Source organism: Schistocerca gregaria, chromosome 7, assembly GCF_023897955.1.
Source record: "Schistocerca gregaria isolate iqSchGreg1 chromosome 7, iqSchGreg1.2, whole genome shotgun sequence".
Lineage (NCBI taxonomy): Eukaryota > Metazoa > Arthropoda > Insecta > Orthoptera > Acrididae > Schistocerca > Schistocerca gregaria.
The window spans coordinates 407,210,348-407,225,148 of record NC_064926.1 but is presented as its reverse complement, the minus strand read 5'-3'; the positions used below and the strand labels follow the sequence as shown (position 1 = coordinate 407,225,148).

At 41.4% G+C, this 14,801-nt stretch overlaps 1 protein-coding gene across 2 annotated transcripts in view; it reads left to right on the top strand.

The window, feature by feature from the left end:
- LOC126281471 (myrosinase 1-like) overlaps nt 1–14,801 on the top strand; it is a 44,263-nt gene that overhangs the window by 17,870 nt on the left and 11,592 nt on the right. For both annotated transcript variants that reach the window (XM_049980465.1, XM_049980466.1), the window contains exons 6-8: nt 3,785–3,879; nt 6,842–6,986; nt 14,054–14,202. In XM_049980465.1, coding sequence (XP_049836422.1) covers nt 3,785–3,879; nt 6,842–6,986; nt 14,054–14,202 — 389 coding nt within the window. The remainder of the gene's footprint in view (nt 1–3,784; nt 3,880–6,841; nt 6,987–14,053; nt 14,203–14,801) is intronic.

Sequence of the window (14,801 nt, the reverse complement as noted above, 5' to 3'; positions counted from 1 at the left end):
TGCGTTTTTATGTATGTCAATGCGCCATGTCGCCGGGCCACAATAGGCCGCGATTTGATTGAAAAACATTCTGGACACATCGAGTAAATGATTTGGTCACCCGGACTGCCCGAGTGTCACTGAACACTTATGGGATACATTCGAAACGTCACTCCGAGCAGAAATTCCTGCTCCGGAAACACTTTCGCAAATATGCACGGCTTTAGAGGCAGCACGGCTCAATATTTCTGCAGGTGACGTCCAACCACTTGTTCAGTCGATGCCATGTTGAGTTGCTGCACTATCTCGAGCTAAAGATTAAGAGGATCCCGTGGCTCAATGTAACAGATCGGGTTGACGGAGGAGATAGAGAAGATCCAAAGAAGATCGGCGCTTTTCGTCACAGGGTTATTTGGTAACCGTGATAGCGTTACGGAGATATTTAGCAAACTCAAGTGGCAGACTCTGCAAGAGACGCGCTCTGCATCGCGGTGGAGCTTGCTCGCCAGGTTTCGAGAGGGTGCGTTTCTGGATGAGGTATCGAATATATTGCTTCCCCCTACTTATGCGTCCCGAGGAGATCACGAATGTAACATTAGAGACATTCGAGTCGTTCTTCCCGCGAACCATACGCGACTGGAACAGAAAAGGGAGGTAATGACAGTGGCACGTAAAGTTCCCTCCGCCACGCACCGTTAGGTGGCTTGCGGAGTATAAATATAGATGTAGATGTAAGGTTTGTGTGTATGTGTGTGTGTGTGTGTGTGTGTGTGTGTGTGTGTGTGTCTGTGTGTGTGTCTGTGTGCTTGTGTGCGTGTGAGCGCGCTCGCTTGCCAAAGCGATACGCCACGTGTCAGTTTCCTAGGAAAGGCCACATCATCAGCTGCCAGGGGTTTCCTCGTTTCAATTGGTTGCACGGAAGCGTCGGGCACAGCTATCGCGTTAGTTGTGAGGCATGCTGGTTGAAATGGCTCTAGCAGTTTGGGACTTACCATCTGAGGTCATCAGTCTCCTAGACTTAGAGCTACTTAAACCTAACTAACCTAAGGACCACACATCCATGCCCGTGGCAGGATTCGAACCTGCGATCGTAGCAGCATCACCGTTCCAGACTGAAGCGCCTAGAATCGCTCAGCCACATCGGCCGGCTGAGTCATCCTGTAATTGCTGAATAACACACCGTAGGTATCTTCGGATATTGTATCCGTCGCATCAATGCACCTTCAGCAGTAATTGCACGAACAGATCACATCGTTTATATCAGATATCTGCAGACACCAGTTATCTTATTTTTGATCCTACAGTGATCACATTCAAATGGATTTTACCCGATCTATTTGTGTCGCATAGTCTCATAGAGAAGTAATGTAGCTTCGAAACTGGTAGCATATTAAAGAGTCCAGAACTTACAGTTAAATGTGTACTGCCGTTTACTTAAAACTGACCAGCCGATATCGTTTTATTCGTTCTATAACTAAAATTGTATAACTATTTTTATGGGCACACAAGGTGTTTTTGCAATTGCAAAAGGAAGCAGCAGAAGACAGAGAAAAACAGAGAGCTAAAACAGCTGTTTTACTCTTTTCTTGGTTGCATCGTTCTATATATTTCTTTACAAATGCCTGCTGGTGTAACGCAATGTCATTATCAGTTATCTTCAAGCAGCATAATGATCAATTACTACACTTATAAAACAGTCAGATTTCCTGACGTTAAATGTTCCACTCTGCCATAAAACCGTCGAATATATCACAGTTGAAGTCTTGCTTCTATTAACAGTAAAACGCTTTCGAATATAGTCTGACGGCTGATCATAGATGATGACTTGCCTCGACACTGCGTAATCCTCATAAAAATATATACACAATCTTCATCATTGTAAATTATGGTCAGCATAGTCGACGCAGCGTTAGGAATGTGTGACGGACATTTTTATTGCAGGTTGTTTCCATTACGCTTCAGAAGTTCCGCTGGTGGGCCTTTAAGCGTCCTCCATAAAGTTTCGATATATCCCAAAATGATTTTCACATTTTTGAGCAGCGACGAAAGACATTCCTGACCCTCTATCTGATTCAGACATAGAGGAGCACACCTGGATACAGTCATGATTCTTATAGGCAACTGCAAACATTTTTCCATGAAGCACTTACCATTTTGTCTCTCTGTAGGAAAACAGCATTAAGAATCATGGTTATTACTTCTCAAACAATAGTATATGTTGAGTAAATAGTTCAGCGTAGTCAGCGCGTACACAACTATCCCAATAGATCGCGCCCCGCTAAGCACAACAGCGCAGGCGCAGCGCTCGTCCGTCTCCGAACTACGAGATGGCGCTGTCTTAGAGACGGACCAAATTCTGCTTCCGCCGATCCGCGTATTAATATGTAACGCAGCCAATGAGATTGCTGCTAACGTAGAACCTTTTCTCCTCGCGGATCACACTAGCACAGTGATACCTGAACTATCGAGGTATTATAACGAGTGTACAGACCTCCAATTAGTCAGTCTGCGTCAGTCTGCATTAGCCTGTAGTCAATTTTTAGTCTGCGCCTAATAATATTATCATGTTCCTGTACATAGCCCTGAAGATAAATGTCTAGACACTTTGTCAAGTATCAGAGATATGTGAGAATAAGATTAACGTACCAAGACCAGACGAAAATCAGATTTTCGATTGTAAACAGCATCCAGAATCAAGTTACGTAATATCTATGATTTTTATTATTTTAATGAATGTGTGTGAAAATTAATCAAGTTCTGTTTAAAGTTGGCCACCGTCAATCTGCTACTCTAAGCGTGCAAGTGGCATTCCTATCGTCTGATCTAGCGGCAGAAGATAAACACGCTACGATAAGACCACGAGATATATTGCTGACACTCGCCTATTTCATTAGAGCGACAAGTCGAATAATCTGACGGTGTGTGTACCGAAGGTCGTACAGTACGCACACCACATTATACTTACTTTTTCACATTTGTCTCCTTTTTATTTGACTGGCCAATGTACTTTGACAGGGAAAGACAATGGCAGAAGGTCGTGTGCAGTAAAATATCTGGTTGCATTTGATACCAAAACGAAGCACAACAAAATTTGTTGAACGTTCTCATGTCTTTCCACGCTACACTGTTCCGTTACGCAGTATCGTGGGTTATCGATACTGCCAGAGAGGGTGTCTCGAAGGTTCCTGGGGCTCTGCGAGAGGCTCTTTGAACATCGCCGCCAATGAAGGACCTCCAGACCGCCGTCCAACGGAGGCCACGTCAGGACAGTGTCATAAGCATGACCACCTCGGCATCAGTCTTCTACCTCTACTTGTAGTTCCGTGATTGTAGTGAGAGTCCAGGGTTGCTAATTGGTACCGACATCACCCCAAGTGGTTGATAGTTAGCTCTACCGGCCAACATCCAGTGTTGTACTCATGCCTGTGTCATGCCTCTGCTTATTATTGGCCACGGCTGATCTGGTCATCTTTCACCAATTTCTCATCAGCAACGAGCACACAACGGTTGCCGACCCTCAACACAAAGAATTAAATGCAGGGCTAATAGCCCTAATTATGCCTTTGATGTTTCAGATCACGAAGCTGTTGCCCATCTTCCAAGAATGCTAAAAGCTCTGTGATATTAGTTTAATTATGTAATAGGATGTCAGTATATTTCCGATAAAGTTTAACATTCATGCACTGTAAAGCTAGTCTACTCTCGATGCATTCATACGGCCATTGTTTTCCATTTTTCTGACACAAAAAACCATGAAATGTAGTAGTGGTTTGGCCTTTATTGGTAATTATCGTCTTTTTTTCAGGTAAAGTCGGAATCACACTAAACTGTGACTGGTTCGTACCATATGATGACCAGGAGGAATCCCTGGAGGCTCAGGAACGTGTGATTCAGTTCCAGGTAGGGGAACCGCACCATAAACTGTTTGATCTCAAGCCCTGTCTTGTCAACACGGTTATCCGTTTAACAGGAATGGGTGATACTGCATAATCTGACTTTTACAATGGTATGAGATATTACCAATTTTAAGTAGATGCTCAATAAACTTTTTTAGATGGGAAATTCGTTTGGAGGTTTTATTTCTCTCTACATGGGGTTATGACTGAAAGATGATATTTTTTGTCAGATTGTGTAGTAAATATGACTGAATGGTGATATTTTTCAGGAGATTATGTAGTAACTAAACCTTACTCATTTTGTTGAAGTAGTAAATGCTGTTAGATTCATAGTTATGCCAACGAAATGAGGGATTGTAGCCACTCATTAATGAAAGGTGAGTAACAAGTTATAAAATGGTGATCTTTGTCTACAGAGCGTAACAGGCCGTTATCAATCGGAAAACAACTTTTGACGAGGAATTAAACCACATTTTTGCCGAGAAATTAAATCACATTTTTGTATGTATCATAGCAAAGCGACAGCTGATATCTCTCTTTGACCCTTCCCTGTCATGAGTAGTTATTACATTATCCAACTCATTTCATAAAAATTAACAGTAGTATCGAACTTCCGGGCCACAAAGTAGTGGCTATGTCGTTCAGCTGTAGTGTCATCTTCCGTAGGTAGCATGATAAAACTACCAGTAAAGTGCCCCCTTCAACTCTGACTGCCATCGTGACGTTAACTAGCGTAACTCTGTGTACCACTACAAGCTTTTCGATAGATTTCTGGGATTCAACAGATAAGCGCCATTTTCCCTGTAGAAAGAACCGATACAGTGATAAATCAACACCTCACCAGAAATGACAATAGGTGCTGATGACTCATAGCATTTTTAGAGATGCCTTAGTACAAGGTAAAATCAAAAGATAATGTCAGGGCGTTGTAGATGTCAAAAATCAATGAAAAATCCATTGTTGTATCCGTCTCTTTAGTCATTGTTTAAGCAGTGAGAGTCCATGCAAGAGGAGATACAAAAATGATATGAGTTTTGAAAGAAAACATCGTGATTACCGGAGAAGTTGTTCCAGAATCCTGATAGTTTCTGTAGTCATTACATGGCTAAATATTCCAGAATGAGATTTTCACTCTATAGCGGAGTGTGCGCTGATATGAAACTTCTTCACAGATTAAAACTGTGTGTCTGAGACTCGAACTCGGTAACATTGCCTTTTGCGGGCAAGTGCTCTACCATCTGAGCTACCGAAGCACAACTCACGACCCGCCTTCACACCTTTAATTCCAGCAGTACGTCGTCTCCTACCTTCCAAGCTTTACAGAAGCTCTCCTGTGAGAAGCGAGTCTAAGAAATTCATATTGAGATCCAGTGTAGCTGTGTAGAAACTGAAGATTGGCAGGGCATGTGAACTAATTGGGAATACTTTAAACTAGTGGTGTGCTGTGGTAAGAATGTAGCTTAATTGTTTGGAAAGGTGTCATTGTTTTCACTGTATACTGCTTTTTTTCACATACAAGCAAAAATTTCAAAAATAACTGCTAGTTAGCTTCAAACTCTCCAAAAAATATGTACTGTATTAAGCGTTTGTTCGGAATTGAATTTCATGTCGGAAGGTGTATGAGCAAATAAAAATGATAATTAGCTTATGAAAAGAATTATTTTATTTTTTAAGGTCATCTTTATGTAAGTTTTAGGACATGTATGCCTGCATATTTATCTGTTTTTATGTCATTAAAATCCCGGGCCTAGACACCACATACTGTTTTCGTCCCACTTCAGCGGTAGCTGCGAGGAACTGGCAAACTCACAGATAGAAGAGTGTACTCTGGTGTTCCACAGGCGCTCCGACTCTCGAGTGTGAAGAGGGCGTCCTACATTATGTAGGAGACAAGCTGACTACGAAACGTTGCCCTTGTCATGTGCTCCTGTAGACGAGCACTGGTCAGCCCTCATTACGTCCGTTGTATGTGTATGGTGAAATGGGAAATTTGAAAGTGATCCGATATTCAAACCTATTTTCCAGACAGTACATTTTCGGACACGGGCTAATCATCAAGGCTTTATCCTCAAAGTCACTTTATAGACCCTATAAGCCTGTAACAGGAATTGTGAATCACCCTGTATACAGGCAAGTGTCAATTCAAATGATTTAAATAACTATTGAAGACTAATTAGGTTCCACATAGGCATAATAAAAGTAAAGATCTTGGTATGATATCAGTTGTGGACAAAGTTAAATATGAGATTTCGGAGACACCCCTAGGGATAAATCTGCTTATGCAAGTACAATCAGTAAACAAAATTTCATATCCACATGTTACTATCTCGCACAAAATAATAAAGGGTTTTGTATGTTTAAAGTGGGCAGCGTTTGTTGTTTTGGCAGACATCGAAGAGGTACCCCACTCTCGTCACATGTTCATAATCATGACAGATGTCATGTTCTCTGCTACTACTTAGATCCATTGTCTGAAATCTAACAGAAACTCAGTTCTGTATGCAGAGTCCTGATAAGCCCTCATGCTTCAAAACCCATAGGAGTCCGATTAAGAAATGCCTCACAGGGAAATGTGGTAACATCCCCATGATCATGTGTGACGGGGGTTGGGGGGGGGGGGGGAGGGGGGAGGGGGAGGAGGGACATCCTACTGGAAAATGACGTCGGGAGGCCTGAGTGGAAATGCTTAGATCGACAGCATGTCGAGATAGGTGTTCTCTGTCACTGATGAGCATGCGCTGTGCGACTTAGCGCTGTTCAGGAAAGAGTGAGAATCACATGTTTGAGAGTGTCTTTATCGATTTCATATTTACCCAACAGCATTAGAAGTCATTTCATTATAAGGATTAGGTTTTGTGTGTATCTGTAGCCCAGACACCTTGTTTGCGTTGCACAGTTTGACTTTTTCTTTGTTCAGATTCTATGGTTTGGCTTCAAGCACTTGCTGCATTATGAACACCTTACAGCTGGGCCTGTACGCCAACCCTATCTACGTCGACGGCGACTACCCGGCTGTGGTGCGAGAACGTGTGGACAACAACAGCAGAGCCGAAGGTCGACCCAGGTCTCGGCTGCCCAGCTTCACAGAGGAGGAGAAGCGGATGATCAATGGTTAGTACACCAGCACTAGATGATGCAGAAATCTTGAGACTTCTTGTATGTTTCTTTTTGCACATATGTTTCTGCTCCTATGCAACTTCCAGTTCTTTATTTAGATAGTCTCTGCTCCCTCATGCAGTTGCTTTCGCTGATATATCATACTGCAAGTACAAATGCTGCTATTCCTTTTCTGTTGAGATCGGACCATTGGTGTTTTTATAGTTTCAAGCTATATTTGTTGGGTATTCACAGACTCCTCTGTGCGACCATTATGATGTCTTCTGTTCTCGTACACTACAGAAAACTTGGATAATGTTTGCTGAGTAAAGAACACTTTTGAGGATGTACCATTTTCTCAGCGGTTTGATTAATAAAGAAATTCATGAATATGAAATTTATTGTATTTAATTGTTCCAATCTATCACATTTGGTGCGGATTTATTCTCTGGACTGTTGACTTATAACTCTAATGTGTTTGTTTTAAGATCGTATGACTGTTTCCTTAGTTTCTGTATATTACCTATAGTCCAGTCAAATAGTAGATATTCCTTGCAAAAGGTGGGTAGAAGACTTTATTTTTTCAACTCGATCATGTGGTAGGAAAGATTAGAAAACCGAGTTTTGCCAACAAAATTTCGCTTGGGAAAACTTTCGACAGTCAAAAAACTTTGAAACTTTGGGACTTTTTTCAGTTTTTTCAAAATATCTCAGTTTTATTTGGTCGTATCGCTTTAACGTCTAGTTTCTTTTTTAAAGAGCACAAAATTCTCTACAAATTTGATTCTTGCAATTTTTTTTCTACTTCCCATATCTAAAGCGCTACAGCGCCTCAAAAATACTAGTTTTTCAAATTTTGAGCATAGTGGCAAGATACCTAATTTTTGAACATTATTTTTTCAGTTTCTGTTTGTGTAGTATAAATACATTATACATCATGTTGTAAGTTGGAATTTACCACCTCACTTTCAGGTATTCAATTTCTCTGTATGCAACATGAGAATTGCTGGGCACCCAACTATTGTGATTCTTATATCACTACCTGAAGTTCACTATGGGCCACCTCAGCCCTGGTATTTGTAAAACAATAAGTATAAAAATACATTATTAAGAGACATAAACACACACACACACACACACACACACACACACACACACACACAAAATGAGCAGGGAAACTGAACTATTATTAGCTGCAATAGGTAACCTAATTAGGTAGGTAATTATTCTTGTGTATAAAATCCACACAGTTGACATTAAAAATAAGTAGCTTTATAACAATTAAAATGTATTGACAGTTACTAAAAAATGTTGACAGTTCTGGGTGTGTAATACTTGTCATATCGCACTTAAGCGCACTTGAGACAGATATGAGCATCACTGCCTACTTTTTGATGGGCCAGGTTCCTCAGTGTCACCAGAAATACCTTGAGTTACGGATTCAGGGTCTGTACATAGAGTTGATCGCAGATTGACCTCTTATTTAAACAGCGAGTCAGCCTCAGCAAGTTCGTTGGTTTCGTCAGCGGTTTCCTCAACATCCTCCATAACATCTTCTTCACTCTCTTCATCTAAAAATTTTGGCACGTTTTCACAGTTGACCCCAATACATTTCTTGCAAATTGACGAACATTTCAAACCCACTTTTCTACAGGAGCACAGTTCAGATTGCTTAAGCATGAAACAATGTGAAGAAGTGCTTCAGCTGCTGGATCTTGACTCATTATAACGGGTATTGGACCGTGGTCACTGTGATTCCAGCCTCATTTCTCAGGAGGTTTCCAGGTTCCCATCCAACTTTGGACTTGTTGGTAAGTCCGCATCGAATGATGTTGTGCAGCATCTCGTGTAGATGGCAACCGTGCAAGATTCAGTTTGCTTTTTGTGGCTGACTTGGCGAATAGCTGGTACCGCAAATGGTCTAGTGTGTGGGTACTGCTGACGCCTCCACTATACATAGAGTTGATGCGATAGTAACCTGTTCTCCTGCAGTTATTATTTCTTCACGGGTAGCATGTGGTTTATTGAAGGTGCAAAGCGCTGAGGTTAGGTGTTCATTTTTCACAACAATATTGCGGCACTTAATTTTTCCTTGACCAAAAAAAGCAGATGTTGTATCACATCCGCTAAAGGCGTGAGTGAACAGAATATATTCACTGTCAAACTTGTAAGATGCAGTGGAAAACAACTTGTCTTCTGCATTTCCTCTTCCTGGCTTTAAGAAAAATAAGTTTTCAATGCCTTGCCCCAAACCGATCATGAGCACAAGCAGGTCAAAATTTTCTCCTACAATGACCACACTTCCAAAATCTTTGGTTCTTGAAATGGCAGATGTTACAATTATAACGTCAGTACCTTCTTGTGCCTGGTGCACTTCAATGCTAGACACGAGAAATTCCAATTTAAGAAGTGTGATGAAACGCATCTTGTTTCGTTCGTGGTACAAGAACTTGTCCTCAGGGACTTAGTTCACTATCTCTGATTCAACCACAACGTCAACCGAAGAATGTTGTTAGGACCTACGAATCCTCTCAGCACTCTTTGTGCTACATTTGTCTCCCTCACACGGATACCCATCAAATACAATAGCAAATTGAGATCCAAACTGACGTTGCAGGTAAGAAACATAGCTTTGGGCTATTGACATGAAGCAAACATTTCGAGTCCAAGTCACTTTGCGGATAAGGTACCCTCCATCAATGACAAAAAATTTACTCGGTCCACCTGACTTCACATCCTCCACTGGAACGAAGGCATTGTCGAATGAAGATTTTGTTCCTTTTCGTATGACTTTTTCTGAGAATAGGGACATTGGGTAAGGAGCAAGTTCATATTTCAGAAAGGCTTTTAACTCTTCTTCACTTTGTTTCACTAACCAAATCCTTTGGAAAAAAGGATCAACAGGAGTAATTTTAGTGCTCCCAGCTTTTACAGAATTGAACGCAGAAAGGAGAGTCACAACTTTACCTTTTCTACAGAATTTTACTTCGTGGAAATTGTCACCAACTATTCTCTGCTCGAAATTTGAAAAATTGGTATTATGTGACGCGCTGTAGCGCCTTAGATACTGGGAGTAGAAAGAAATGGCAAGAATAAAATTTGTAGAGAATTTTGCACTCTTTAAAAACGAAAATAGACGTCAAAGCGATAGGAGTAAATGAAACTGAGATATTTTGAAAAAACTGAAAAAAGTCCGAAATTTTCGAAGTTTTTTGACTGCAGAAAGTTTTCCCAAGAGAAATTTTGTTGGCAAAACATGGTTTTCTAACCTTTCCAACAATATGAACGAGTTAAAAAAATAAAATCTTCTACCCCCACCTTTTTCCACGTACAGGCTTTTTTTCTGACCGTTTCACTGGACTACTACACTCCTGTTACAATCAATCTTTGTCATTTTCTGATTCATGTTGTTCTTGCCGATTTCAATTGTGTAAAACCTTTCCTTGACCCATGCAATACTAGCACAAATATTAGATTTGAATAATATTAACTATTCAGGCCTCCCCTAACGTTTTGAATCTACATAACTATCTCTACCTATCCTACTAGAGGGCTCCATTTTTCTCAGAGCACTTGTTAAAGCCTCCTTCGTAGATGGTTCATTGAGCTTCGGAAATATGAGTGCCAAATACTCCGAAGTTTAATTTCCCAGGATGTTTCTGTCCTTTTGTGGAACACATGAGTCATCGCTGTTGTATACGACTTTGTAGACAATGGTAAGGAGATGTGGGTTACGGAGTGCAGTCGAGGGGCAGCAAGACAGTAGCAGAAATGATTAGTGAACAAGTTAACACAACAAACAGAAGATATACTTATCTAGTATTCTCCACGCGAATGGAGAGTGATCACAAATAATGCAGCAAGAAACTGATGATGAGGCTCCTTGAAGTAAGCACAAGCAAATGGAATTGGAGCTGTGACAGTGCTCCTTCTGCGCAGTGACCCATAGCAAAGTGGTTCTGAGCCAAAGCAGGATATGTGGCTGCCGCCAGCCCTCCTGTATTGCTGCGGCAGAGGGTGCTCATGGTACAGAGCCAGAGGCATGGCTCAGTGGGTGTTCTCCATTGGGTCTACTGGATCCCACATGACCCTATCAGCGCTGAACGAAAATTTTCAATTCCATTGTCAACTTTAGTAAGCCAGTAGTCTGGTATTGTTACATGATACTACAGTCCTCATGGACATGGGTTGTTTCACAAAAAGTCAAAATATGAAATGACCACGTGGAAAGTTATGGTAAGCTTGTACAAAATGTCCAAAAGTACCTCTACTAATTCTACGGTATGGTAAACTTCATGTTGAAAACGTTGGTGAGGCTTTTGTTCTCCGATTTAACTTTTACAAATTTCCTTCTTCAAAAATGGCTCTGAGCACTATGGGACTTAACTGCTGAGGTCATCAGTACTCTAGAACTTAGAACTTAAACTTAACTAACCTAAGGACGTCACACACATCCATGCCCGAGGCAGGATTCTAACATGCGACCGTAGCGGTCGCTCGGTTCCAGACTGTAGCGCCTAGAACCGCTCGGCCACCGGGCCGGCTTCCCTCTTCATTTCTATTATATTCCTTATCTGCTTAGATCACAACTTACTCTTTTCTATACATTTATACAACTTGAACCATCGTGTGTTTATTGTGGCAGAAAGACTGTGTCGAACAATGTCATAAAGTAGCCTCACGATTCTTATACTGGGAATGCAGGTTACATTCTGTCATGTTATATCATTCCTAGTTTTCTTTTTAAGTTGAGTTGCACAATACTATCTCACTGACAGTCTCCCGTTGATATACTATCGATATTTCGGACATAAGATATTTAAGCTGTACGAGATGAAGTGAAGTTATCACAGATGTTGTAAAATCTATGCTGTGAAAATTACCCAAGAATATTTTTGGAAGACTACTCAGAAGCTTTGACGTCGCCCTATGGGCACATAAAGAACGACTAATTACGGGATATCAGTTTACATACTTGTCCCATAAATATTCTGCTCATTCAACTCCTCATACTGCCTCGTATTCAATTCCATCCGTTGGCTTCTTACTTCCGAATTATCAATTTGCGAACTCCTGCTCGTACAAGGCACCTGATGTATCGATACTATACAACAGAGTAACTGGGGCATTGTATTCACATTGTATGTGATATTTCATCTGGTGTGCAAGTATTTGAGTCATACAGGTACCTCGTCACATTGGTACATATTTTAAAGAAAGATAACATAAAATTTTGTACATGGCTCGAGCAGTAACTAAGAATGAAATCCTCATTTACAAATAGCAAACAGCCAATCAGTTGCAAATTAGAGGTTTTTTAAAAAATCCCTTTACAATGGTTTCAACGTTTACAAAAACGTCTTGTTCAGAACGAAATACACGGCTGTATTTCATGTTGCGGCAGAGGTAGATTAAAATACAAACACAGCCGAAAAGCAGCAGTAATATGTACCAAGTGTTTCAGAAGTAATGGTCAATAAGTCACATATGGAAAATACAGGCCTAAAAAACTCCAATAAACATGGGTCAGCAAATCAATCATTGCTGAACTATCGCATTAATTTTTCTTGGGAACCAACTGTAAACACCTCTGGATACCGCAGTATTCATGTTGGTATCTCAAGGTTTGGGATCGGCGATCTGTTTTTTTTTTTTTTTTTTTTTACGCATGGGGAACTACTTTCCTTTCACCCTCCGTGCACTGTGCCTTACCGGCCTCGCAATCAGATACAAACGTGAAGGCACCATGGACAGAGGTTACACCCGTGAAGAGTAGGATTACATGCACATAATGTAAGATAGAACAAATGGCAGCGCCCTTGAGGCTGCAGGAGTGTATGAAGAAGATTCTCTTCTCTGCACGCAGCCCTACAGACGTACATTTAGCTGCTTACATCAGCGAGTTAGAGAAACCGGGAGTTTCGTATACCACGTACAAGAAGGTAGACCCAGACAAATAACACCCGATGGTGAGGGAAGCGTCTTACGCATTGTACTCAAAGGTCTGAGTACTTCAACAAGGAGTTTTGGTAACCAAGAGCGTGTCCTGAGTCATAGCAGTGTGTGGCGGATGTTACATCGGCAAGTACTCTATTTGTATCACCTCCAGCGAGTGCAAGCGCCCAACAACGCAACTTCCCTCCTAGAGAAATTTCTGCTAATATGTGCAACGACAGTATATACTGAATTCCCTGTTTGTAAGCAGTATTCTGTTCACTGATGATGCTGGATTTACCTCCCATACCTATAACATTTGGGCCGACGTCAATCCTAATGCGACACACATATCACAACTTCGGTAACATTGTTCGTTGAACATCTTGGCAGGTCTGCTCGGATACCGCATAATTGGATCACACTTCCTACCAGAGAGACTAACTGCACAACAGTACATGCGGATTTGGCGGACTGTTCTTCCGGATGTACATGATGATATCCGACTGAACCAACGCCTGAACATGTGTTTTCATTTACGAGTGCGGCGGCTTCTAACTCGTACTCATGATCGGCATGGATAGGTAGAGGAGGGCCTTTTCCATGTCCATGGCCCCTAAGTCCCTTGGATTTCTGTGTACGAGGTCACGTCGAAAGCCTGGTCTCCGCTACCGAAGTCAACTCTCTGAGGAATTACGCTTGCGGATTGCAGCAATCTTCCAGAGTTTACAGAATTCCTCGGGACTGCCTGAGAGTGTTCGCAATTCATTTCAAATCTAGTTTAATGTTGCGTTCAGACGTATGGACAACATTTCGAACACCTACTTTAACGTTTAGATATGTCATGTGTTCTTAGAAATTGATAAAGTGCAACTGAAAATTTGTTGTATCTCAACACGGTTGAATTGTGGATCCATTTTTGTACTGATGCCTTGCAGCACATCCACCACAACATGTATTCCACTTGTTTACATTTCTTTCTGTAGAAGACCTTTGTACAAACGTTGAAACCTTGGTAAAGAATTTTCAGTAAACCTTCTATTTCGCAAGTGATTGGCTACTTACTATTCCTACAAGAGAACAAATACTAGCTAATATGTAATATCTCTCTGAAGAGTAAATCATTAAATTTGACGTTTCATTTACAGGTTCTTCTGATTTCTTTGGACTGAATTCATACACAGCAAGTCTTGTGAAGTCTGGAGACGTGGGTGGCTCACCATCATTGGAACACGACACTGGCGTTCAGCGAATAATCAACTTCACTTGGCCTGGCAGCGGCTTAATATGGTTCAGGGTGAGTTTCGCTATCAACTGGTCGGACGAAGATATAATAAGGTCAACCATAGCTGAAAGTGGTACAACAGGACTGGTACTTGTCGTGAAAAGGAAAGTAGATCAAGGATAAGTGCCATCAGAATCGATGCACTTGTAATTCCACGTGTTGCCTATGGTCAGACTAAGAATAGAATTAGTTGTTTACCTCGGTTTTTGGGAAGATGTATTCTTCTGTTTATTTGGCACAGCAGTCTATCAGAGACAGACGGTGGAGGGATGCAAGCGTTCGACCTTCGTCACAGCCATAAACGTGTTGCTTTAGAGGGTCTTCTGGGCCATTGCAACCCACACCCTTGCTCGTCAACTGACACGGAGCAGTCCATGTTAAAGTAATGAAAGGCAATACCCCTAGTTGCTTGAAAACCCTCGTGCAAAGGAGCGATCGCTACATGGAGGAAGGTCTCATTTAAGGAAAGCGGCTATTGGAAATTTTCCGTGTTATCTGCAAGACATAGCGTTTCAACGGCTGCCATGAAGCTTGGGTGCAAAGAGTTTTGGCTTCTACCCATGACCCCACCCATATAAGAAACAAAAAGTCTCACTCTTGCTGGCGCTCTG